Source organism: Lissotriton helveticus, chromosome 5_1 (assembly GCF_964261635.1).
Source record: "Lissotriton helveticus chromosome 5_1, aLisHel1.1, whole genome shotgun sequence".
NCBI classification, from domain to species: domain Eukaryota; kingdom Metazoa; phylum Chordata; class Amphibia; order Caudata; family Salamandridae; genus Lissotriton; species Lissotriton helveticus.
Window position 1 is genome coordinate 1,625,250,293 of NC_136065.1, and position 27,028 is coordinate 1,625,277,320.

Sequence of the window (27,028 nt, forward strand, 5' to 3'; positions counted from 1 at the left end):
CACATCCTCTTGTACTGAAATTCTTCCTAGACAATCTGCTCCAGGTTCACACTTAAGAAGTCCAAAAGTGAAGCTCAAGGTGTTGTTTGATCTGAAACCCCTCTCATTCAAGCTCATTGAGACAGTCCCAAATTTCAAGATGATCTCTGACTGAGATTATTCATACTGAGCCAAAGAGCCCTAACAGACTTAAATGTGACTCCTGAGATGGATACATTACCCAAATGTCAAGGCTACCTATACCAACATCTCTAACTATATCTCCTTCCAGGATTCATGCTGCGGGCATGGGAACTTTCCACAAAGTCTTGGTTATAGTGGAATGGAATTAGATTTGTAAAGCGCCCAATGCCCAAAGGCGTCAACGCACTAAAGTCTGTACTGAAAAAACATCAGACTCAAATTGAATATTTTGGATTCCCAGACTAATAAGTCTGCTGTGATGCCATAGTAATTGCATGTTGTACCCTATGCATTTACCACATAAGTTATACCAAAATGTACCCTATGCAATTACCACATAAGTTATACCGAAAATACAGTTTGAATTGCGTATGAAATTTGAATGTATTTAATTTGTACATAGTATATACACAATATGTTTATTTTCCTCCTACCCTTGGTAAACGCTAGATGCTGCGTGTTATGCTTTTAAGTAGGAGACTGCAAATCACCTTAGAATTCCAAGACCATATTGAGGGCTAAGACCCAGTCTACTTTTGGAGAGACAGACCCCAAAGTGTTTTGAAATTACAAGAATGTTGTACAAGCTTGATTTATAGTAGCCTATTCTTTCAAATTTTGGAAACGCTGTGCTTCATCTTTGTTGTTCATGATTTCTAAAGAGTAGTGGCATTTACTTTTGGTGGCACTGTAAAGGTAATGGATAACTTGCAAAACGTTATTTTGTATTTTCAGGATAGTCATTTCTCAACTACTGTGTAATAAAACTATTGACCGATGTCCTAGAACAGTCTTATCATGTATTTCTATGCCAAATGATAGTTGTTTCATATGTTTAATTCCACTGAATATCATCTGTCCAATATTGTAATGCAGTGATCCATATCTGAGAGCAACAATTTTCATAAGACAGATAATGAAAATGAAATAATGTCATTGTTTTGTCCCAGCTTAATCACAATGTGTTAGCATTCCTCGTAGTCATTGGTGTCTTTATAAAAACAGTTGCCCTTACATTGGTCATAGTCATTCTACTTTCAATATCTGGGATATTCTTGATTTCCTGAACTTCCTTCATTGCCCCCATTCCCATGCTACACCTTTTCATAGTTGGACATCTCTATTGCCATACCGCTTAAACAACAGTACCTTCTGTGTCTGCTAGTCTGAGCCCTGATTCTTGTATTTATTCTTCTATAATTACTTTTTTTATTATAATCGATTAGTTCCTGCCGGTCTACCATCCGACTCCAGAAGAACAGAACGACCCAACACTGTACGCATGTCACATCCAGAAGCTAATGTCCAAGTGAGTGTCCTCTATACTCTGTTTACTCCTTCTCTCTTAGAGCAGGCAGCATATTCTCATGGAGACAGAGGGCCAGTGCTGTAGACCTGCATAAAGCAACTATGCATGTTTGTACATCGTGCAGGCTGGGGAGGTAGGTGGGGGATATTAGTTTCCCTAGCTTGTTCAGTTTATTTCTTCTGGCACGGTATGCTGTTTAGAACTGAAAAAATAACACTTCTAAAGTGCTAAACGAATACCTCTTAGACATGCAAAACTGAGAGAAGAATGCTTCTCATAATTAAACAATTACTAAACTGTTTTCATGATTGTAGGCCCCAGTTACCTTGTACAAAAATAACACCACATGCTACATATCAGTCATAAATATTGGAATAAGCCTCCATGAAGAACTAACACAACATACACTGCATTGCTTGGTAAAGTCACACTGTTCTCAAATGTCAGTCCTGACCAAAGACCTCTTTGTTACCCCCACATAAAGTGAAAAAGTGCATGATTGTTAAGTTAGTCATTGATTGCTCGATTGTTGTAACTCCATGTGGATCATCATTCTTCCCTTGCTTGGACAGGAGTGACCCCCGCGCAGTTGAAAGACTTCTATGGCGATATGTGCCTCATTTGGGTGATCTGACCCTCTCTGCATGCATTCGAGCCCCAGAGTCTCGGGTGGGGCTCCATTGGGTTCCAAGCTGGAGCCCCTGTAGCCCGCCCCCACCCCCCAATGAATCCAGTGGGGGTTCCGGACCAGTGCAGATCGATACCATGTGACCTTCCCCGGTGCCAGCCCCCCACATTGAAACTCCCGGCGCCAGCCCCATTCTCATCACTGAAGACACAGATAGACATTGATTCCGATGCTGATAGCACCCTTGGGTCCTAGATAGATTTGTAAGCCTTCTGTTTTGTGGCTTTAAATGGAGACAATTGGCAGAGGGTCGCTGGACCCTTTATAAGGCCAGTCTGAGCACGAAATGGACTGGTATGAGGAAATGGGTGAGGCCAGTGACCTGGATACCTCCCCAGATTCTGGCCTGCTTTCTCCCTCTACCGTGGCTACACAGGAGGGAATATAATATTCTATGGCTGTGAGAAGGGCAGCTAAGGTCCTGGACCTTCAGCTCCCTTCGCTGGAAGTCAAGACTAACATGTTGATAGAGGTGATGCAGCGGTTGTCTCCTCCTCAGGACCCTTCATGCCTTTCAACGAAGCCTTGACTGAGGTCCTTCTGCAAACCTGGTCCAAGCCCAAAACAGGCGCCTCCGTGAATAGGACAATTTCCCACCATCATCACCCTGCTCTGGGCGACCCGAAATTCCATACCAACCACCCTACCTGTGAGGGTTTGGTGTTTCAGGCCTCCACCTCACAGGATGCGTTTCCCTCCGCATGCCCGGTCATGGAATCCTAGAGACTGCATAGTTTGGACAAGACAATTTTTTCCTTCCTCTAGTCTTGCATTATGGTCAATGAACACTGCATGCCTATTGGGCCGTTATGCTAGCGCCTTATGGGAAACGGTTGAGCTGCTGCTGCCACAGGTGCCGGAGGAGGCCTAAGCCATTCTATCCCAACCGGTATCAGACAGGAGAAATGCAGCAAAGTTTACTATTCGTTGTGGCCTTGATACCACTGACTCTCTAGGCAGAATAATGTCATTGATGGTGGCTGTTCTACACAAAGCCTGGCTCAGATCTTCTGGGGATGTCCCTTATGGACATGCCCTTTGATGGTACCCACCTCTTCAGAGACCAGGCAGACATGGCTCTGGAGCGCTTTAAGGACTTGCGGGCTAAGACCAAGTCCTTGGGCCTCTCAGTGCCCACCCGTTTCCCATCTGCTTTTCGCCCCTTTCGTGACCTCAGAAGGGACTTATAGCCTTACCAGCCATCTCCCACTCACAAGACCTTGCAAGTTCAGCAACCTCTATATGGCTGTGGGCACAGCTCCTTTCAACCCTGTGGGTCAGTTGACAGAGGTCCAGTTAGTCTGTTCTTCCCTCTGCATCCTCGAACGCTTCCTAGTCTGCCCCTTCACGATCATGTGAGGCTTGTTGGTAACTGGATCAGCCATCACCTCCTTCACGAGCAAAACATGACATCGGATAAGTGGATGTCAGGCCTCTTGTCCGCCTTTCTGCCAATTCCACTCCTCTCCAGAGTGTTCAAGAAGATCAGGAACAACCAGGTCCAAGTCATTCTTGTGGCCATGAGCTGGACATGGAGAGACTGGTATCCCGAGCTTCTCCATGCGAGCATTGATCCTCCGATCAGGCTGCACCTTCGGGTGGATCTTCTGTTGCGGCAGCAGGGTAGGGGCCTCTGCCCGAACCTGTAAACTCTACGCCTTCTTGCGTGGAGTTGGAGCGGCAGCAGTTGACAGTATTCAACATTCCTCCCTAAGTCTGTGATGGGATTTTGGCAGCCAGGCTTCCTTCTGGCAAAACTGTGTACGCCTGGGTGTGGCAGACATTTGTAAAATATTGTACAGAAAAGTCTATCGACTCTCTTTCTGCTTCCACTTCTCAAGTTCTTCTCTTTATTTTCACCCTTGCACAGGCAAGCTTTGCACTGGGCACTCTTAAAGAATTCCTTTCAGCCTTTTCTGCCTTCTTGAGGCTGCCAGACCAACCCTTTTTATTTAAATCCCCTATTGGGAAAAGATTTCTTAAGGGGCTCATACATATGTTCCCATCTGCCCCTTTCATCACGCCTCAGTGGCTCCTTAATTTGATTCTCATCCTCCTGATGTGCTCCCCGTTTGAACTTTTGCACAACTTCTCCGTCCAGCTGCTTTCTATCAAAGCAGCCTTTTTAGTATCAATAACTTCTGCCAGGAGGGTTAGTGAGTTGCAGGCTCTGTCAGCCAAGCCTCCTTATCTGACGTTGGGTCGTCCCCTGCATCAAAAAATTTTACGCTCTGGCCAAGAAACTTCTTCCTCAAGGCTTAAGAGCTCATTCCACCAGAGCTAAGGCTGCAGCCACATCGTTGCAACGTGGTGTTCCAGTCCTTGACATTTGTCAGGCAGCAACGTGGGTGTCACTGCACACTTTCACTAAGCACTACTGCCTGGACTGTCAAGTCCGCAGGGATGGCCTTTTTGGCTGATCCGTTCTGCAGGACTTTTTTGTCCAAACTTGCCCGCAGCCCCTCCTCCGGGGATGGTATTGCTTGGGTATCTATTCTAAGATAAGGAATCTGCAAATTGATGTCTCTATTAGAAGAACAAGTTATACCATATCTGGTTGGGGTACAATCTAACTGCAGATTCTTTACCGACCCACCCATCCTCCCCACACTGCGGACAGGTTTTTAGGGTCAAGTGATCGCTTTTAAGGTCCTAGTTGTTCTGAACACACCACTGTCAGTGCACTTCACAGCTCCGTGCTCCTGATGTCGAAAACCATGATAAGTAACTGCTGTGAGTGTGCAGAGGTTGCATGTATATATAGGTGACGCCACCTACTGGTGCGCAATGGTATTGCTCGAGCAAAAGTCTTCCGGATCCCGCCTGATGCCTGGAATCTGCGGCTAGATTATGTCTGTACAAGATAAGGCATTACCGCAGGTAAGTAACTTGTCAGTTTGGGTTTGTGGCACCTTTTCTGTCAATTGGGGCATTTTACCTTTTATGTCCTGTGGCCTAATCTACTAATGAACCCAAATCTTAGCATCAAGTACACACTTTTTACGTCTAGCATATTCCATTCCGCAAGGAATGAATATGCGAGTCTAATGCAGCTAAACCACTACTTAAACCCAAGGCTCGCAAAAGGCTCTCCAAAAGCGGATTTTCAACAGTTCACGATAATCACTTGACCACAAGCTCCTTATGCACGAGCTCGCATTCCATCATCAAAGGCAGCCCAGCCAGCCCAGCCTCCCTCACACAAGCTTCTCCCAGCAGGCAGCCCACCCCCCTCCCTCTCCATATGGTCGCTCGAGTTGCCCACCCCCTCCCTCTCCAGCGCCTGCCTTCTCTCTGCCCACGGTCGCTCGAGTTGCCCACCCCCTCCCTCTCCAGCGCCTGCCTTCTCTCTGCCCATGCATCTTCACACTTCACGGCCACCAGGCCGTGACTCGCATTTTTTTAACTTGTTAGGTGCCACCAGGCTGCTGTCACTTAATCTCCCCAGTGCGCCACCCCCATCAGTGTCCTAAATACACTTCCAGTCCTCGCTCGCATTTTTTTAAACTTGTTAGGTGCCGCCAGGCTGCTGTCACTTAATCTCCCCAGTGCCCCACCCCCATCAGTGTCCTAACTACCCTTTCAGTCCTTGCTGCCTCACCGCCTCCTCTCTATCCCGCTCTCTCCGTTCTTTTCCCATCTCTCTGTCCTCCCCTCTCCTTTTCTCAATATTCTTGTTTTCATGCTTTTCTTCACCTAGTCTCCCTTTCCCCCTGCTTTCGCTCTGGCCATTATTTTTTCATGCTTGTTTTTTTCATGCTTGTCTTCTCTTCACCTTGTCTCCCTTTCCATCTGCTTTCGCTCTGGCCATTACTGCTTGCCGCAGCGGGGTAGATTTGCTTTATCAGTATGTCTGGACGCTTTCCCACTGCTGTGCTTAATGTTTATTCAATTCGTAAAGTGTGTTAACAATGATACAAAAAAACATTTGCCTTTCTCATCTGATTCTGAAAATGTTGCTACAAACTGCTATGGTACAAGTGCAATCTACGTAGTTCATCGCATACATTGTGTGACTGGTGCTGCTAATTTTCCACATTGTTGTCAACAAATTTGGAACTCTCATTGAGAAAGGGTCATTCATTGTGTATTAATGGCGCATGCGCGCATGCAAGCTGCGTGTTTCTTCAAGGGCCTCTTGCACGATGTGCGCATTATTAGAACGCTTGAAATACCTGCTAAAAACGTGTTTTCCCAAACTTAATTGCGACCATGTGTCCAAAGCAAAAAAATAAAATATATCTAAATAAAAAAATGTAAAAACAGATCCCAAAACATCATGGGCACAGGCACAAAAATGAACACAGGTACTACACCGCAAACTCGTGCACTGGTGCAGGTTTTGCTAATATAGCCCCTGATGTTTTGTGAATTGATTTTTATGTTAGTTCAGATTAATAGTAGTGCACATTTTATAGCCCATCCACCTCTAGGCGCTCTTCGGCATATTCATCAGGTTTCTATGTTTTGCTTTAAATAATCTTTATTAGCATTGCAGTGGAAATATTGTTCACAAAGTTCCATGGTGTTTGCGCTGGAATAATACATGAAAGGCTTAATATCCGAAAAAAACGGAATTGCAAATGTGTAAGGCCGAGTTTTCCTTGTTTTAAGCAGGGCTGAATTAGAAAGGATGCTTTGTTTTAGAAAGCTGCTTTCGCCACTCACGAGTTTAATTAACGCACAAGCGGCAGCTGGGCAGAGGTGGTCTTCAAGACATTCTAAAGCTGCAGAGATGTGGCTGATAAGAGTTTCCATTGTGTCTCACCCACAAACCCTTTACAGTACTTCCATTAATTAGTTAATCACCATGTAAAGGAAATGTCACCATGTAAAGGTATTTAATGTTATTTAGCGCACTCCCCCGGAGAATAGGCAATTTGGTAGCCTTCCGTATTGCAAGCGTCCTGGTGAGCGCTTCTGCTGCCATTTCTCTGCCAGGCGCCTCCCTGCTGTTCTAACTTGCCCGCCTCTACCAGGACTGATGAGACGTGCAAGTGCCAGCACACCTCTTCCACAGCCGCTCTGGGGACCCAGAAAGATAGTAGCACGTGGGAAACCTTAGCAGGATGAACAGGCAGAGCACCGAGGTCTTCCATAGCCGCTGAAAATGACGAAACAAAAATTCCGTTGTTTTTAGAATATTATGTTTATTTACACATTACTGCAGGCACCGCTTTTCCATGCCGTACAGCTAATCTTTCAATACGGAGTGTCTGTTCAGATTTCACTTTTTGAGACATCCCTTACGAGTGACAGCTTTCAGAGCAGGTTGCTTAGAACTCACGGTTGTTCCCCATATCGTAGATAATACTCGCTACATTCACCATTTGCTACGCATGGTATCTACCGCCCGGATTTTTTCTATCTCACCCTCACACCCACCCCTTCACCCTCACACACCCCCTTACCCTAACATCCCCTCACCCTAACATCCCCTCACCCTCACACACCCTCACCCCAGACACCTCCTCACCCTCGCACCCCCTCACTCTCACACCCCCTCACCCCCCTCATCCTCACACCCCCTCTAACCCTCACACCCCCTCGCACCCTCACATCCCCTCGCACTCCCTCACAACCCCACACAACCCCTCACCCACCCTCGCACCCCTGACACTCACCCACCCCCTCACCCTCACGTACCCCCTCACCCACCCCTTCACCCTCACGTACCCCCTCACCCACCCTCACTGACCCTCACTCACCCTCACCCCCCCTCACCCCCCCTCACACTCCTCACCCTCACACACCCTCACTCACCCTCACTCACCCACACACCCTCACCCTCACAACCTCACACCCCCTCACCCTCACATACCCTCACACCCCACCCACCCTCACACCCCCTCACCCTCACACCCCCTCACTCACTCTACCGCCCTCACTCACTCTACCGCCCTCACTCTATCTATCGCCCTCACTCTATCTATCGCCCTCGCTCTATCTATCGCCCTCGCTCTATTTATCTATCGCCCTCCCTCTATTTATCTATCGCCCTCCCTCTATTTATCTATCGCCCTCCCTCTATTTATCTATCGCCCTCCCTCTATTTATCTATCGCCCTCCCTCTATTTATCTATCGCCCTCCCTCTATTTATCTATCGCCCTCCCTCTATTTATCTATCGCCCTCCCTCTATTTATCTATCGCCCTCCCTCTATTTATCTATCGCCCTCCCTCTATCTATCTATCGCCCTCCCTCTATCTGTCTATCGCCCTCCCTCTATCTGTCTATCGCCCTCCCTCTATCTGTCTATCGCCCTCCCTCTATCTATCTATTGCCCTCCCTCTATCTGTCTATCGCCCTCCCTCTATCTGTCTATCGCCCTCCCTCTATCTGTCTATCGCCCTCCCTCTATCTGTCTATCGCCCTCACTCTATCTATCTATCGCCCTCACTCTATCTATCTATCGCCCTCACTCTATCTATCTATCGCCCTCACTCTATCTATCGCCCTCACTCTATCTATCGCCCTCCCTCGAGCTATCTATTGCCCTCACTCTATCTATCTATTGCAGCACCACAGCATCAGTCAGGGGCACCACAACATCACTATGCGCTACCACAGCATCACTCAGCACCACCACAGCATCACTCAGCACCACCACAGCATCACTCAGCACCACCACAGCACCACTCAGCACCACCACATTGTCACTCAGCACCACCACAGCACCACTCAGCACCACCACCACAGCACCACTCAGCACCACCACCACAGCACCACCACAGCACCACTCAGCAGCACCACCACAGCACCACTCAGCAGCATCACCACAGCACCACCCAGCACCACCACAGCACCACTCGGCACCACCACAGCACCACTCGGCACCAACACAGCACCACCACAGCACCACTCGGCACCACCACAGCACCACTCGGCACCACCACAGCACCACTCGGCACCACCACAGCACCACTCGGCACCACCACAGCACCACTCGGCACCACCACAGCACCACTCGGCACCACCACAGCACCACTCGGCACCACCAAAGCACCACTCAGCGCCACCACAGCATCACTCAGCGCCACCACAGCATCACTCAGCGCCACCACAGCATCACTCAGCGCCACCACAGCATCACTCAGCGCCACCACAGCATCACTCAGCGCCACCACAGCATCACTCAGCGCCACCACAGCATCACTCAGCGCCACCACAGCATCACTCAGCGCCACCACAGCATCACTCAGCGCCACCACAGCATCACTCAGCGCCACCACAGCATCACTCAGCGCCACCACAGCATCACTCAGCGCCACCACAGCATCACTCAGCGCCACCACAGCATCACTCAGCGCCACCACAGCATCACTCAGCGCCACCACAGCATCACTCAGCGCCACCACAGCATCACTCAGCGCCACCACAGCATCACTCAGCGCCACCACAGCATCACTCAGCGCCACCACAGCATCACTCAGCGCCACCACAGCATCACTCAGCGCCACCACAGCATCACTCAGCGCCACCACAGCATCACCACTCAGCACCACCACAGCACCACCACATTATCACTCAGCACCACTCAGCACCACCACAGCACCACTCAGCACCACCACAGCACCACCACAGCACCACCACAGCACCACTCAGCACCACTCAGCACCACCACAGCACCACCACAGCACCACTCAGCAGCACCACTCAGCCCCCCACAGCACCACTCAGCACCACCCCAGCATCACTCAGCGCCACCACATCACTCCGCCCCATCACAGCATCAATCTGTGCAACCATTGAACAACAACTGGTTCAAATATGTTCTCTCAATGTTTCAAGCTTTATTACAAATGTCACAAAAAGATGTTAATATTTCACTTCTGTTCTTGGATTTTCGTCACAATAAAATACACTGAACATAATCTTCACAAAAGTTATTTACAAAAGTTTAAGCTATTGCCATTATAAATTACAATCACTTTTATTTAAGTATTAATTATTTAAAAAAATTAAAAGCCATTGTTATTTGTAATATCAATACATCTAAGTCATGTAAATACAAAACATGTTGCATTACAAATCCTATAGGTGTCACATTTGCGAAAGTTATAACTATTGGCATTGTAAATGACAAAGCTATTAATTTAGCTATTTTCAAAACCAACTCATAAATAAAAAAATTGTCATTTACAAGACCAATAGCTCAAACTTGCATAATGCGAGACCTATTGCATTGCAAATGCTTGTTTAGCACTTGATCCTCAGGGTAGCAAACAAGAACGATTCAAGGCTTACTGAAGAATCGTAGCACCAATAGTGCACCATAAATCAATGTCCAACTAGTCCTTTATCTTTACCAAGTGAAACTACTTTATCAAAGTGATATACGTCTAATAACTAAATTGAGGTATGTACACAATGTTTTGAGAGCAGATGGTGGCTGGTGATGGCAGTTATTCCCCACTGGGTTCTCTATATTTCCCATCCTCTGGTGAGCAGATCCCACCTCATGCAGGGAATCGGCCCTCTTGTACCAGAGAGTTCATAATCCCATGATCCATTCTCTGCATTGGGACAGGCTTCCCACCCTCTGTGGTAATTCTCCATCTTAAAAGTATCCCTGTCTAGGTGCCTTTTAGCTATTAAAGTTTGTTTTGGCAAGCAAGTGTTTAGATCAAGGTTCAATGTTTTACCATTCGGTACATGGTCATACTAATCTGTGTACACCAGCAAGCTGTCATCTGGCTCCACTGGTCGGAAGTACGTGCTCAAAGGCCACCTGAGTTGTGTATGATAGCCTGTAGTGGGAAAAAAGACACAGCTCTGGACAAATGCTACCTTAAACTCTCCCACTCCTTACGTCTCCATATGGTGAAATCTTCCATGTGTGGTTATTGATGTAGTTGTGGTGCCTTAATTAGACGTCACATAAAGATTCAAAGGGCCTATTTCAGCAAGTGGGGGACTAGAGTTGTGACTAGGAGCCCACGCACCAATTTTCCCAGAGGCTGCTGCATTGAACACTATCTTAGGGTGCTGATCTGTAAGTTACTTAGGTTTCTCCTCCACTGCAAGAGCGCTGTGTAAGCACATAGTTGTTGAGGTTGCTATTAGGTCATTGCCAACTTCTCTAACAAGATAGCCTCCCTCAAAGCACCCTACCCAGCAGAAGGTCTCATACCTATGGAAGGCTCTGCTAGCATTGCATTATCAAGGCGGGACAGAAGGTGTTTCACCATGGCTCCAGAGCAGGCCACTCAGTCACCGGCATCACTAGAAGTGCTCCGATGTTAAGTTCTTCTTTCACACCTTCTCTTTAGTCAGCTGGGCTGTGGGTTCCATTTCTTTCAGCTCCTTACTGTAGTGATACCTCCAATACCCCTCTTTCATCAGTGATAGGTTCTTCTTTCAAGCCTCTTTTCAAACACCTCTAGCATGACTTTGTGGTCGGCCCTTGACCTGACTGAGATGGGGATAGTTGAAAAAGAAGCTCGCTCTGATATCTTCGCTGGTACACTGCTGTTGACCACTTCGCATTGAACAGTGAGAAACCCCTGCAACACTTATTTGGAGCTGCGATCATATATTTACTGGGCTAGCAGGCCAGTAATTCACCACCCCACGGGGCTATGGGACTCACACTGTAAGTCCCATAGCCCCGTGGGGTGGTGAATTATGTTGGATTTCAGGTGAGTGGTTTACACTTTGGTTACTTGCCTTTGTTTTGGAGACTTGGTAGGCAAAATGGTGCAGCTTGGTAGATTGTTACAGGGCCAGGAGAGAGTGATAAAACAGAAGCGAAATTCCCCCACCTGTACACACCTTTAAGGAAGAGTGGAACAGAAAGGGGGCAGAGTCTGAATTTCAAAAGGGTTCTTTTCTTCTCTTCATAGAACTCTGGCGCACTTCAGAGGGCTTTCAGGAATGTTCTTGGTACTACTTATAATTTACATTTATGTGTCGGGCTCTCTATCCACTCTATAGTGAAGCAGTGTTAAAAAGTGGAAGTAAAATGGATTTTGGTGTCCTTGCAGTCTCAAAGGCTATACAGTACATACATGCTGTGTAACACAAACACACCCTGCCTTCATGCCTCACTTGGGTGGAGTGAAGGACTTGTGTGAAATGGATTAGCAACACCCTTTTTAATGGGAAAGGTCAGCAGATCCACTCTCTATGTAGGTAGCAAGAAAGGGCCTGGTCATACTGCTATTGTCAAATTCTCTCTCCTTTGCCAGTATTTCTCAACGCAGCCAGAGGGAAGTAGCCACTATTCACTAAGAGGGGGTGCACTTGAAGCCCTACTCCATACCACACAGCCCATTTCTCAATCCATAGCACAGGCATGAGGAAAGTTCTAAAACATGCCCTCAGAAATTTTGGGCAGGGGTGTGGTGTTTTCCGACATGTTGAAAATCTTGGATTTTATTGTGTAACCAAAAGAAGTGGTGAGTCAAAGCCCCTTTTTCTGCTGCGCTGCTATGGGGTCTTCAGTACTTTTGTAAGTTAGGAGACTTGAGGGAGTTCCAGGGAAGAGCACAAGACTGTGGTTCATTGTTAAGTAGCAACATTATTACTCCAGTATTGGAACTTTCATAGATTCACATTCTTAAATCCTGTCCAGTCGGTGGATTTTTATTGTTAATTCTACATAAAATATCCCGTCTTGTCCGAAAAGGAGACTGGATTCGTGCTGGGATCTTGGAGGGCAGAACTCCATGTTCCAGGAGCAAAGAAGCAGACTATGTACCTGCAGTTTGTGGTAGGGCAGTGTCATTATCATTCGTTGGACCTTCTCCAAATGCATGTAGGTAAGAGCAGCACATCTTCATAGCCCAAGATCTTAATATACCTGTACTTGGACGACAAGCACAGTTCAGAGGAAGTAAGACAAGATCTTCACATCTCCCTTTTACATCAGCTGGGCAACCAGATTAACTGGACTCAACTGACTTATGAAAGTTTAAGTTCTGCCATGTCTAGGAGCAACAAGAACAAACAGCAAAATGATGGATCGAATGCTTGAAATCATCTGACATTGGCGGTCAATCAATCAATCAATCATACATTTGTAGAGCGCACTGCTCACCCGTGAGGGTCTCAAGGCGCTGAGGGGGCATGGGGGTGCTGCTACTGTTCGAACAACCAGGTCTTGAAAAGTCTCCTGAAGGTCAGCAGGTCCTGGGTCTGTCGCAAGTGGATGGGGAGGGTGTTCTATGTCTTGGTGGCAAGGTGGGAGAATGATCTGCCTCCGGTGGTCGTTCGGTGGATGCGTGGAACGAGGGTGAGGTCAGTGGAGCGAAGCTGGCGGTTCGGGGTGTAGAAGGTGAGTCGTGTGTTGAGGTATGTTGGTCTGGTGTTGTGGAGTGCTTTGTGAGCATGGGTAAGGAGCTTGAAGGTGATCCTCTTGTTGTCGGGGAGCCAGTGCAGGTCGAACAGGTGGGCAGTGATGTGGCTGTGGCGGGGGATGTCGAGGATAAAGCGTGAGGAGGCCCTCTGTATGCGTTGGAGCCTTCTCTGGAGTTTGGCCTGGTTCCCGTGTAGAGGGCGTTGCTGTAGTCCAGCCTGCTGCTGACCAGGGCTTCGGTGACCGTCCCTCTGGTTCCGGTGGGGATCCCTCTGTAGATCTTGCGAAACATGCAGAGGGTGTTGAAGCAGGAGGAGGAGACGGTGTTGACTTGCTGGGTCATTGATAGTGTTGAGTTCAGGATGAACCCCAGGTTGCGTGCATGATTGGTAGGTGTCGGTGCAGCTCCCAGCGTGGCCGGCCACAATGAGTCGTCCCAGGCGGAGGGGGTGGAGCTGAGGATGAGGACCTCTGTCTTATCAGAGTTAAGTTTCAGGCGACTGTTCTTCATTTATTCTGCGACGGCCTTCATTCTTTCATGGAGGTTGGATTTGGCGGTGGCGGGGTCCTTGGTGAGGGAAAGGATCAGCTGGGTGTCGTCGGCGTATGAGATGATGTTGGGGTCGTGCATTCAGACGAATTTGGCTAGAGGTCCCATGTAGACGTTAAAAAGGGTCAGGCTGAGGGATGATCCTTGGGGTACACCGCAGGTGATCTTGGTGGCTTCCGATCGGATTGAGGGGAGGCGGACTCTCTGAGTTCTGCCGGTGAGGAAGGAGGTGGGCCAGTCCAGGGCTTTGTCGCGGATTCCTGCGTCATGGAGACATATGCGTAGGGTGTGGTGGCAGACTGTGTTGAAGGCGGCCGAGAGGTCCAGGAGGATGATGGCAGTGGTTTTGCCGTTGTCTAGCAGGGTCCTGATGTAGTCTGTGGTGACGATGAGGGCGGTGCTGCGGTTGCTGTGGAATACTGATTGTGACGCGTCCAAGATGTTGTTCTCAGACTATATTTCAATGGCTAAGATTAATTCACACATTCAACCGATCACTTTTTTTTAAAAATGCTAACTTCTCATGCACTTAAGGAAACCTACAGCTTGTCATATTTCAGCTCCACTTGACTCCATGGCCTCTTGCATCTTTATTTTCCCAAAAGCAAGACAACTGGGAAGCGCAAGCTCCATTTATCCATAACAGTGAAACAGTCTCCATCGTGGTGGTGAGCAAAATAACCTTTTTAGCCTCTTTAATACACAAGCTGCCTGTCCTAACAATAGTCATGAACTCATCACTTAGTGCTTTTCACTCCATTTAGGCAGTCTGTCAGTCTAAGGAGTCTGGTCACACAGCATCACATCAGTTTCCTACAACTCAGAACGGCACTTCTGGCAATCAAGGCTTTCCTTGCATCTCTGACAATTGGCAGGATTTTGAATCAGGCAGATAATACGACCATGGACTAACACAACAAATAAAGAAGTACTGGTTCCACAATCCTACCCTGGAGTCTCAAGAGTGGCTTCCAGCCAGTGGTTTGTCAATATTAGTTCAATTGCCAGGAGAACAAAAGCTACAAACCGCCAATATAAGCAGGCTTTACGACGTAAACCACAAATGGATCTTAGACAATATTTGTAATTAAATATTTAATGACTGAGGTCTTCCATAAATATATTAGTTTTTCATGTCTCAGAATGCTGCTGCTTCATATTCCAACATATAAACTCGGTTCTGTGAGCAATTCCCTTTTAATAAACTGGCCACAGACATTGCGTTTTTAGTTGCTGTCACCTCCACTATCACCCAAGCAGGCAGGCCCTTTCAGCTTCTGAACCATACGTGGTTTTTTACTCCTGTTGGTTTATCACGAGAACGTGTCTCTTTCTTAGATTTGCAAGACCTTTTGCTAACAATCCTTCAGAATCAAGGTAGAGTGACCTTTGGCTTCTTCCAGGGAGTATTTCTGAAAATCCTCATGCAATTGGCAGTTGGTGTATCTTGTGACCTCGCAGGGAGTGCCTCTATTGTAATGCACAAAAGTCTTATCTCAAAAGTACACGTAATCATCACGTTCTTTTTAGGTCTCGCCTGAGCCAATGCGCTTGCGCATTGCTCCGGTGAGATTATAGTAAGGGGAAAAAAACACTCTACCAAAACGGCGGATTAGACACAGTTCATGTGATCTATGCGCGTGCACAACGCCAACCACGCCATACACCACCATTTGTCAGTGCCTTGCATCAGACTTCAAAGGCTGCCCCTCTCCCCCCCCCAATCAGACTTCAAAGGCTGCCGCCCCCCACATCAGGCTTCAAAGGAGTGCGCTCCCGCGCCCCCCGCCACAGCAATGCCGAGAGCTTGTCTCCGCCTGCTCTCCCGTGTCCTTGCATCTTCCAAACTTGGCCCTGGGTGTTTTCCATGTTCTCCCATTCAGTGCCTTCTCTCCCCCGTACTTGATTTCGGTCCAAGCCCCAGCCCTCGCTGCCTCGATCATTATACACTCTCCCTGTGTTTTCCTGTTTCCCCTTGCTTTTTCCCGGCTCCATCATTCTGTGCTTTGATAAACTGAACGCGCTCTATAGCACTCAACCCTGCTTGTTCTTACCTTCAGTTTCTGTGCTGCTGCACCACATCATTCAGGTGCACCACCACATCATTCAGGTGCACCACCACATAACTCAGGTGCACCACCACATCACTCAGGTGCACCACCACATCACTCAGGGGCACCACCACATCACTCAGGGGCACCACCACATCGCTCAGGGGCACCACCACATCGCTCAGGGGCACCACCACATCACTCAGGGGCACCACCACATCACTCAGGGACACCACCACATCACTCAGGGACATCACCACATCACTCAGGGGCACATCTCACGGGGCACCACCACATGACTCCGGGACACCATCCCATGACTCCGGGACACCATCCCATGACTCCGGGACACCACCACATGACTCCGGGACACCACCGCATGACTCCGGGACACCACCGCATGACTCCGGGACACCACCGCATGACTCCGGGACACCACCGCATGACTCCGGGACACCACCGCATGACTCCGGGACACCACCGCATGACTCCGGGACACCACCGCATGACTCCGGGACACCACCGCATGACTCCGGGACACCACCGCATGACTCCGGGACACCACCGCATGACTCCGGGACACCACCGCATGACTCCGGGACACCACCGCATGACTCCGGGACACCACCGCATGACTCCGGGACGCCACCGCATGACTCCGGGACGCCACCGCATGACTCCGGGACGCCACCGCATGACTCCGGGACGCCACCGCATGACTCCGGGACGCCACCGCATGACTCCGGGACGCCACCGCATGACTCCGGGACGCCACCGCATGACTCCGGGGCGCCACCGCATGACTCCGGGGTGCCACCGCATGACTCCGGGGCGCCACCGCATGACTCCGGGGCGCCACCGCATGACTCCGGGGCGCCACCGCATGACTCCGGGGCGCCACCGCACCACTCCGGGGCGCCACCGCACCACTCGGGGGCGCCACCGCACCACTCGGGGGCGCCACCGCACCACTCGGGGGCGCCACCGCACCACTCGGGGGCGCCACCGCACCACTCGGGGGCGCCACCGCACCACTCGGGGGCGCCACCGCACCACTCGGGGGCGCCACCGCACCACTCGGGGGCGCCACCGCACCACTCGGGGGCGCCACCGCACCACTCGGGGGCACCACCGCACCACTCGGGGGCACCACCTCATCACTCGGGGGCACCACCTCATCACTCGGGGGCACCACCTCATCACTCGGGAACACCACCTCATCACTCGGGAACACCACCTCATCACTCGGGAACACCACCTCATCACTCGGGAACACCACCTCATCACTCGGGAACACCACCTCATCACTCGGGAACACCACCTCATCACTCGGGAACACCACCTCATCACTCGGGAACACCACCTCATCACTCGGGAACACCACCTCATCACTCGGGAACACCACCTCATCACTCGGGAACACCACCTCATCACTCGGGAACACCACCTCATCACTCGGGAACACCACCTCATCACTCGGGAACACCACCTCATCACTCGGGAACACCACCTCATCACTCGGGAACACCACCTCATCACTCGGGAACACCACCTCATCACTCGGGAACACCACCTCATCACTCGGGAACACCACCTCATCACTCGGGAACACCACCTCATCACTCGGGAACACCACCTCATCACTCGGGAACACCACCTCATCACTCGGGAACACCACCTCATCACTCGGGAACACCACCTCATCACTCGGGAACACCACCTCATCACTCGGGAACACCACCTCATCACTCGGGAACACCACCTCATCACTCGGGAACACCACCTCATCACTCGGGAACACCACATCATCACTCGGGAACACCACATCATCACTCTGCCCAACCACATCATCACTCTGCCCAACCACATCATCACTCTGCCCAACCACATCATCACTCTGCCCAACCACATCATCACTCTGCCCAACCACATCATCACTCTGCCCAACCACATCATCACTCTGCCCAACCACATCATCACTCTGCCCAACCACATCATCACTCTGCCCAACCACATCATCACTCTGCCCAACCACATCATCACTCTGCCCAACCACATCATCACTCTGCCCAACCACATCATCACTCTGCCCAACCACATCATCACTCTGCCCAACCACATCATCACTCTGCCCAACCACATCATCACTCTGCCCAACCACATCATCACTCAGCCCGACCACATCATCACTCAGCACCACAACAGCACTGTCCTGGCTTGCTACCAATAAGCATTTCCATAGCCAATAGGACTCGCATTAGGAAAGTGTAAGCTATTGGCTTTTGGAATAACAATGCTATTAATGTATATATTTTCAAAGCCAATACATATTAAAAAAAATTGTCATTTACAATACCAATAGCTCACACTTTCCTAATGCGAGACCTATTGCATTGCAAATGCTTGTTTTCTTTATCTCTTAAATGCATTGTATGCTGAAAGTAATTGTTTTTTCTTTTTATCACCACAGTAGACTTTTAAAATCGTTTTCAAACCATTGACTTTGCGTTTCTCGTTACCTAAGATGATCTAGGAGTTTATTATTAACGAGTTCATCATTTTGCCGGTCTTCTGTAATCCAGTGACTAAAGCAGAACATTCACTGAACATCAGAAGGCGTTTGCTTTTTTACCTAGACGAGATGAAAATACTAAGGAAAACAAACCAGCTTTTTATTATTTATTTATTTATTGTAGAGTTTTGTATAGCGCTAGCCAGACCCGAAGGTATCGGAGCGTTTAATAACATGGGTTAAGACAACATATTAAGGCGATCGTAAACACATTGATTCAAGGCGTAATTGGATGACCTGTTTGTTGAATAACATTACAGGAAAGGAAAACACAGAGAGTCACAATAATGAGCACATGCAAGGAGGGTAAGTGGTATAAGTCTTGGTGAGGACGTAGTTATGTCCTGCAAAGTGCAGGCTTAGGCTTTTCGGCAACGACTATCCATTCAGGAAAGACCGGTTAAGGAAGTGGTCTTTAAGTTGTCTTTTGAATTGTAGAAAGAAAGGAGTAGTGCTGGTATGAACTGGGATGGAGTTCAGATTTTGGGGGCATTTCCAGAGAAGGATCCTGAAGCGTTTTTTTGTTTGCGGATTTTCGGCGGGATGAGGAGTAGAGTGTTGGACCTTCTGAGGCTTCTTGTCTAACCAGCCTTCTTGAGTTTAGCGGCCAGGTAGGCTGGTTTCCCTGTATGTAGGGCTTTGTGCGTGAGGCAGGCCTTTCTGAATTTGGCACTCATTTCAATTGGGAGCCATTTTAGCTCTCTGAGTGCGGGTGAGATGTGATCAAACTTCTTCACCCTAGAGACCATTCTGGCTGCTGCGTTGATCTGAGGGGGGCTAGGTGGGATTTTGCTGGACCTGTGAGGGAAGCATTCACATAGTCTAGTCTTGACAGCACCAGGGATTGAGTGGCTAGTTTGAGGTCGTTAGGCGGGATGACAGGCTTAATTTTGCTATAAAGCTTCAGGTTAAGGAAGGCGGTGTTCTTAATGTTTTTGGTCATGTCAAGTTTGGGGTCAAGGGTGATTCCGAGCGATTTTGCGGAATCCGCCAAGGTGAGATTGTCGTTTAGGGCGTCGATTGAATTTAACCATTCTGTTATTTGGGGGTTCTCCTCTTTGTTAGAGATGAGGAGGATTTCCGTTTTGTCTTTGAGTTTCAGGTGGTTTTGTGCTAGCCAGTGTTGGACGACTCTTGGAGTGTCATTGAGTCTGTGAATATCATCAATGGAGGAAGTTTCAAGGTAGATCTGGGTGTCGTCCGCGTAGAGGTGGAAGGGGATGTTTGAGTATGTTGGTGAGGGGTTCCATGTAGATGTTTAACAGTTGAGGTGATAGAACTGATCCCTGGGGGAATCCTCTGCTGACTGGGTGGAGGTCTAATGAAGTTTCTAATCTTTGGCTGCGTTTCTGGAGAAAGGAGTACTTGTACTTCCAGGCAGCGCACCAAAGCAGGGAAACAGCTGCCACTATGGCCTGGTTGAGAAACATTCCAGTTGTAGATGTATGCCAGGCAACCTCTTGGAAATTTGTTTGTATTGTTACTGAAAACCGTTGTTGATTCTAACACCATAGCTGCCTCTAGTGTAGGTCGAATCACCTTGAAAAACCTTTCTGATTCACTCTTCCCTTGAAAGGTTATTGTCACTCTGAGTTACTGTGCCTCTTGCTTTTTTGCAGAGAACCAGGAGACCAGAGAAATATGCTTGCTATTCTGTTCAAATGTTTTGTCTATCAGTTAAGACCTTACCATGCTGGTGAACTGATAAGTTATGTGTAGTCCTAGCTCCGCATTATAGGAATATTCACTGAAGTCGTAAACACCTTTCCTGGCTCCCCAGCTTGGGCCATCTCTGCAATAAGGAACATAGAACAGAACGTGCCTCAACTTAATTTATCTTTTAAAAAGGACTTACTCTGAGAGCACCTGCCAGTTCTAAGCATCATTCGGGATGTCTTAAAGGGACAGGGTGCTTTGTTGAACTCTTCTAATGTTAAAGCCTTTCAGACTGTATGTTCCTATTTAAACAGTGCTACAAATTTTGGTTTAATCCACATTTGGTAGACCCTGGATAATGCTTATGTGGTATTTGAAGATAAAAGGTTCTGAGTCATAGCATGCAGTGGGAAATTCATTCCAAAGTTTGATTTAAGACTCCTAGAATGCCGAACTAGGAATACAAGTAAACATTTGTTCAGAAACCCCTGATTTAAGAACTGCATTTGTCTCTTGCTTTGAGAAGCATGAATGTCTTTCCTCTTAATGTTAGTATTCAGATAACGCTGAAATCTGATCCATTGTATCAAAGCAGGAATAGGAGTGTCGTGGGAGCCAGTGGAATATTTTGATGGATTGCCAAGTTGGACCTTTGCTTCTTGGACAGCTTATAAAAGAACCCGGACAGAACAGTTAAAAAAAACAGCACAGCATCCAGCGCCCCGGAGTAAGCAGCAAAACTGTGCTTGTGTCGCACTCAGAAATGCACTACTTAATGTGTGCCACTTCTTCCCATAGAGAAGTGGAACCTAAAGGAAAGGAGGCTGCACAATTCTTGCCAGTGAGATTGGATAATCTCAGAATAGGTACTGAATAGGTATTGGACTCAAGACTGCCACTGTGCTTGGAAAAGCTGAGAAAACTGGAGCCTGCAATGCACATAACTGGCAATTAAATTACTAAGATCTGCAGTGCAAAATGAGCAAGGGCAACTCGGAAGCAGAATCCTTGAGATCAGGATGGTGTTTTCCATACCCAAGAAAATAATGATGGTTTGATTGTGACTCATACTATGGGCTGTATCAGAGTTGAAAGAAAGCGGGAAGGGACAGAACTCAAAATCTTCATTTATTCACCAAGGATTTGTGGTAGCGTCTTCCATCGCATAGGTAACTATGAAGGGGAAGACCACTCGGCCGAGGTCACTGTATAGAGCTACACTGACTGTGACTGACAAAAGGTCTACGGCCGGGGTCAGTACCTGGGATTTCGGGGTCTGATTGGGTGCAGTGGACCAACATTTTCCACTCTCCTCCAACAGGTACTTTTGTCGAAGTTTGTTTGGTAATGAGGAGACTCAGTACGAATAGCAGAAATTGGAAACATTGACACTCACCTCTACTTACTACCACTTTAAATTAGCTTCTGTATTTTGCGTTGAGAGGAAAGAAAGTCTTTTTAAATGATTGGATACAGCTTGATAGACTGTTGAAGTAACACTTACTGTCCCATACCAGGGCAGAGTGCATAGACTGAGGGAATGTCAACCTGCATATGAACCAGTACGAATCACAATGTGAGTAGACTCGACCATATCCTCATCAGCAGACATCTGGAGATTTTTGCAAATGGCGGTGTCCTCCCTAGCAGTGAAAATGGCAGAAGCGAATCTGTGTGGAATATGTCTTTCATTAGTCTGGGTCAGAGTATTGCAACACTAGTATTTTAATTGAAAATAAGCCCCTGAAGAACCAGAATGTAAGCCAGAATCAGTATACATACTTACTATATGTATTTATTAAAACTTTAGGAAACCCGTGCAAGGTAATGTAAAACCCCTTTTACCATAAAAGAAATTCAAAGAGTTTGTCACAGAAGCTCATCAGTCAGAAGTAATTGTTGTTAACACCACCCAACAAATGGAAGGCAACCGATAGTGAGGCATTCAGAATCACAACACCAGCCACGCACCAGAACCTAAAAGAACTCGTGTAAGCATTTTTCAGTATTGAAGTAAGGTAATTGTAGGTCTTACGAGTTGAAATCCATGCAGCTGAACAGTGAATACCAATGAAAACAGTAAACTTATGGAATTCTTAAATTCCAATTGCACTTGACATTTTACTCTGGTCTTTCACAGCATTCAGTATAAAACTCAATAAATAAATAAATAGTCCTCCATGGTCAGGATTGGAATCCTCAAGCAGTGCATACTTATGCACTTAATAAAATTGAAACCAGCCGTACACCATGTGCAGGCTGTCCATATCATTATGTGATTTGAACTAAGACTAGTGCTGTCTCTTCCCAAGACAAAAAGTTGTTTAAAAAACGATTTTCACTTTCTGTGTTCACTGTCTATGCCTGTGGTTGTTACAGTTAAAAATTGTAGTTTTAGCCTGCCTGTAATTGCATATTTTATCACCTGTGTTGTGTTTTAAATTTGTGGTTTTCCCTGCCCATGATTGCCTCCATTTAGTGTGTTGAATTGTGGGATTTGCAGTCCAACCTCTGTAGTGTACCTTATCTTCAGAAAACTACTCAAGCTCTGGTTCTTCCCCACATAAGCACCATACGGAAACAGAAATGTACAGCATATCCCTCTGTATATAAGCATTTGTTGTCACTATAGATATGTACCTATCTTTGTGTATTACTTTATAAAACATGTAAAATAATTATGTTAAGAGAAAATAAAAAATAATAATAATATTCATCAATAAATAAAAATCATCTTTAGTCTACATGTACACACTTCCATTGTGCATCTATGTACCTTCCATGTACTTGGATCTGTGTGTCTGTTATTTTCTCCTGAAAAAGCATATCCAATGCACTACCCTATTTCTCATCCTGTGCCTCTATCAATATATTTAATCTAAATATACTTACTTCCTTTATGTATCTATATACTTTCAATGTACTTGTGGATCTATATATTTATCACTTTCTTCTAATTTTGCATTTCCAATGCACTAGCCTATTTCTCAGCCTATACTTCGCTCAATGTATCTTCTAGCCCAACCTTCTGACTCATCTCAAACTTCTTTCTACTACTCCTTCGAATGCACTACCCTATCTCTCATCCTATACATCTATCAATATATCCTCTACATCCACTCTCTAATGTATCCCAAACCCCATACCACTACTATGATCACCAAAATAACCCTTTCTAGACTCTCTCTTGCTCTACCCCTCCTTGCATCAACTGACACCTCTTTTTACTACACCGATCCCCTAAAAAAAACTTTCTAAACTCTCCTCTGACTCCTTCCCTCCAAAACTCCTTTTTACTCATCCAAAAGCCTCTTCCTACTGCTAAGACCTAAAAAAAATCCTTCACTCTTTTATCCCTCCACTATCCTTTTTCAATCAAAATTAACAGACTAACATGTTCACTTCTCAAATTCCATATTCCATATTCAACTATACAAATATACTGCCCAAATAACTGAATAACATATCTACTACTCAAATTACTTCATATTTATACTATACTAATTTTCAACACTAATCCTTTATGGGTTCCGGAGTGGCGTGCTACTCGCCAGAAAAGCGCTTCAACACTCATCAGGGGTAACAAGTGCTATATGAATGCAAATCTTTCTTCCCCTTTTATCCATCTGCTATCCTTCTCACTCCAAGTAACAGACTAATATCCACCACTGAAATTACCTCATATTTCACCATATTAATTCACGACTAATCCTTTATAGGCTTCCTGAATAGCATGCGTCAACAAGCGAGCGATAAATAAATACAAACCTTTGTCCTCCTCTATCCTTCTGCTATAATTCCAAATCCAAATAACTGACTAACCTATCCACCGCTTCAAATGTACTTGCATGTTTCACTATACTAATTCAACACTAATCCTCTATTGGTCCCGGAGTAGCGTGCTACCCGCCGAAAAAGCGCTTCGACGCCTTGTCAGGGGTAGTAAGCGCTATATAAATGCAATTACAATACAATACAATATTCTTTCAGCCGTGGATAACAGTGACTACTAGTTGTAGATACTGCTCCCATATAACAAGTATTTAGACATTGTTTTATTTAGAACAAACATTAGAAAAGCCATTGTCTCCTCTGTGAAACATACGGACTTTTGTTTAAATTTTAGATAGCTTTTTTGAGTGTAAACACATCTGTGATGGCCATTATGTAACTGTTTGCAATAACAAGTCTCTGAACACCAATGGAAAGTTCAGTTGTGGCATGGCAGGTATACCTTGCATTTTACTTGTTTGGTGATGTTTGTAGAACAAGAGTGAATAAAAGTCACCCTCATGACATAGGTGAGACTGACGGCTCTGAGAAACATGATCATTAACATGAAAATAATAAACTGCTGGATCCTCCGTATTATGGAGCATCTGGATTCAGAAGTTAATGTATCACTGCGCCAACTGGCACCTGAAAGCAGAGGAATCTGTGGATAGAGTATTCATGAGAAGGAGCGTTACTGAAGGTTACTTATTCCTTTTGCAAGTCATGCACCATCAAAGAAGAAAAAAGATGTTGGAGCTCATGGCCTTTATGGAGAAGACTACAAAACCAACTTTATATGTGGCCGAAAGGCCCACTGAGCCTGCTGTTAAAGCATAGTCAACTGGCCATCCACAGTAAAAGTACAATGAAGAATGGCATTGGCACAGTCCTCCCCTGTTAAGGTGGCATAAACTAGGCTAAACGCACACAAGATCAATAAGAGATTAGATTCCCTGCTTCTGACCAAAAATCCTGTCTGTTTTTCAAAAAGCAGCATTGGCACTCTCTTCTGTTGCACTTTGCATCATCACAGCTGTCTGTGTATTTGTCTGAAGTAGCATTTCTAACGGACAACCTCACAGCTTCATCAACAGTGTTGCATGCTTTTTCTCCATCAGCGTTGAATTCAACCATTCTTTTGTTGGTAGTGGCTCTGCCTGCCCAGGAGGCTGTAGATCTTCACAACACTTCCTCAACAGCTACCAATGTGCTGGCTGCCACACTTATTGCCCAACATTTACCCCCACATACTACCCATTGCGTCCATCTCCCATCAAAGTATCTTCACAACTGCCATATCTCCTCTTTATAAGAACCAGTTGTTATTAATGATGAGGATCAGGATATTTTAGATGATGATTATGGACATAAAGAAGAATACTTTGGTTCCAGGAACAAATATGAAGATAACGGCACACTACCCCACCATAGATACATTGTTCATGAAAATACTGATGATGATTATGCAGAGACATTCAAACATGGACACCAGCGACACTCCCATTACTTTAAGTTTCCTAGTCTTCTGAAGAACATTGATAGAAGACATGATCCTTATCCAGTCTTCCCCAATAGCAGGCAACTGTTGTTGACATTAAGATAATGAAACAACCTTGCATAGTAATAATAGCAACACCTGAGTAGCTCAAACGACATTGTTTTTCAGAACGTTGGCAGATTCTGTCCTGGGTTGAATTTAAAGTATTATACCACAAACCAAAATCATTTCACCTGGTGTCCTGGCTACTGAAGGAAAGAAATTCCTGTCTGTACAACTTTCAGATGTCTGCAAGCCCACTTTACAAGTAGCTAAAGTACCTTCTATTTCTGAAACCAGTGCTTAATTTGTGCCGGTGCTTTCCGGTGTTTAGCACAGGCACTTATTCATCAGGGCCTGGTCTACACTCTGCACGTCACGTGTTGCATTGAAGTTGATACTGAACTCTATTAACATATTTAATTTACCGCCTTACTGTAAATAGGCTCGGCGTCGGCGCAGACGCACTGCCGCAGACTAGTTATGTCCAGTTCTCTTCTCTGGATCCTGGTTAGTTGCGGGCCTTGCGTCAGCAGCTGAAACTGAGCCTGAGTCAAGTCTGAGCAGTAGGAGATTGAGATTCATGAAATGTTGCTTTTGCTTGATTGATGGCGGCCCTTACTTCTGTCTTGCCGGTGGGCGGGACACTGATTAATTGGGCTGGATTTTCGTTCTGCGGGGACAGGGGCTGTGCAGCAGCGTGCGCAGATTTTTTAACAGATTGCCACGCCTCAGCATACTTGCACGCACACCCCACAGCGAGTCTCATCGGTGCAAGGCAAGCCACAGGCACAGCGAGTTACTGAGCAATACCACCAGTGGCCCAGTCCCGACTAACAGGAACCTCATTGGACTTGTTGCTGTGCTTCGTGTGGCTAAACCTTCATTCGAGACACCTAATGACGTCAATGTTTTGGAGTCTTCTGAAATAAAGTACAATGAAACTGAGATGACTTGCTAACCCTGGCTCTGGCACCCCCGCCTCAGCCCACGCAGGGTCGCAGGCTAGTGACAAAATCGTGGCCTATCGCGATTGTGGGCCACTTGATCTGTGCGAGTATTAATACCCTGACGCTTCCTGTTCCAAGCAGAAGACTGAAATTCAAGTGAGTGTCCCGGCCGGCTGGCCGCTTTAGCTCGGCCCTTTTCGGGTACAGCACAGGTAAATTAACGTTAAGTATTAAGTTAAGTAGTAGCCACTGCCAGTAGCCATAATGCTAATAATATGATTTGCGCAGGCTGGATTTGGTTCTGAGGGCGGGGCAGGGGCTGTGCGGCAGCGTGTGCAAATTTTTTAACAGATTGCCACGCCTCCTCATACTTGCATGCGCACCCCACCGCGAGTCTCATCTGTTCAAGGCAAGCCACAGGCAAAGCCAGTTACTGTCACTGTGCAATACCAGAGTCAG

The 27,028-nt window shown here is 46.9% G+C and overlaps 1 protein-coding gene across 1 annotated transcript in view; it reads left to right on the plus strand.

Annotated features, from left to right (window-relative positions):
• LPCAT4 (lysophosphatidylcholine acyltransferase 4) overlaps positions 1–27,028 on the plus strand; it is a 539,966-nt gene that overhangs the window by 446,255 nt on the left and 66,683 nt on the right. The window contains exon 9 of the mRNA XM_078644815.1: positions 1,410–1,492. Coding sequence (XP_078500941.1) covers positions 1,410–1,492 — 83 coding nt within the window. The remainder of the gene's footprint in view (positions 1–1,409; positions 1,493–27,028) is intronic.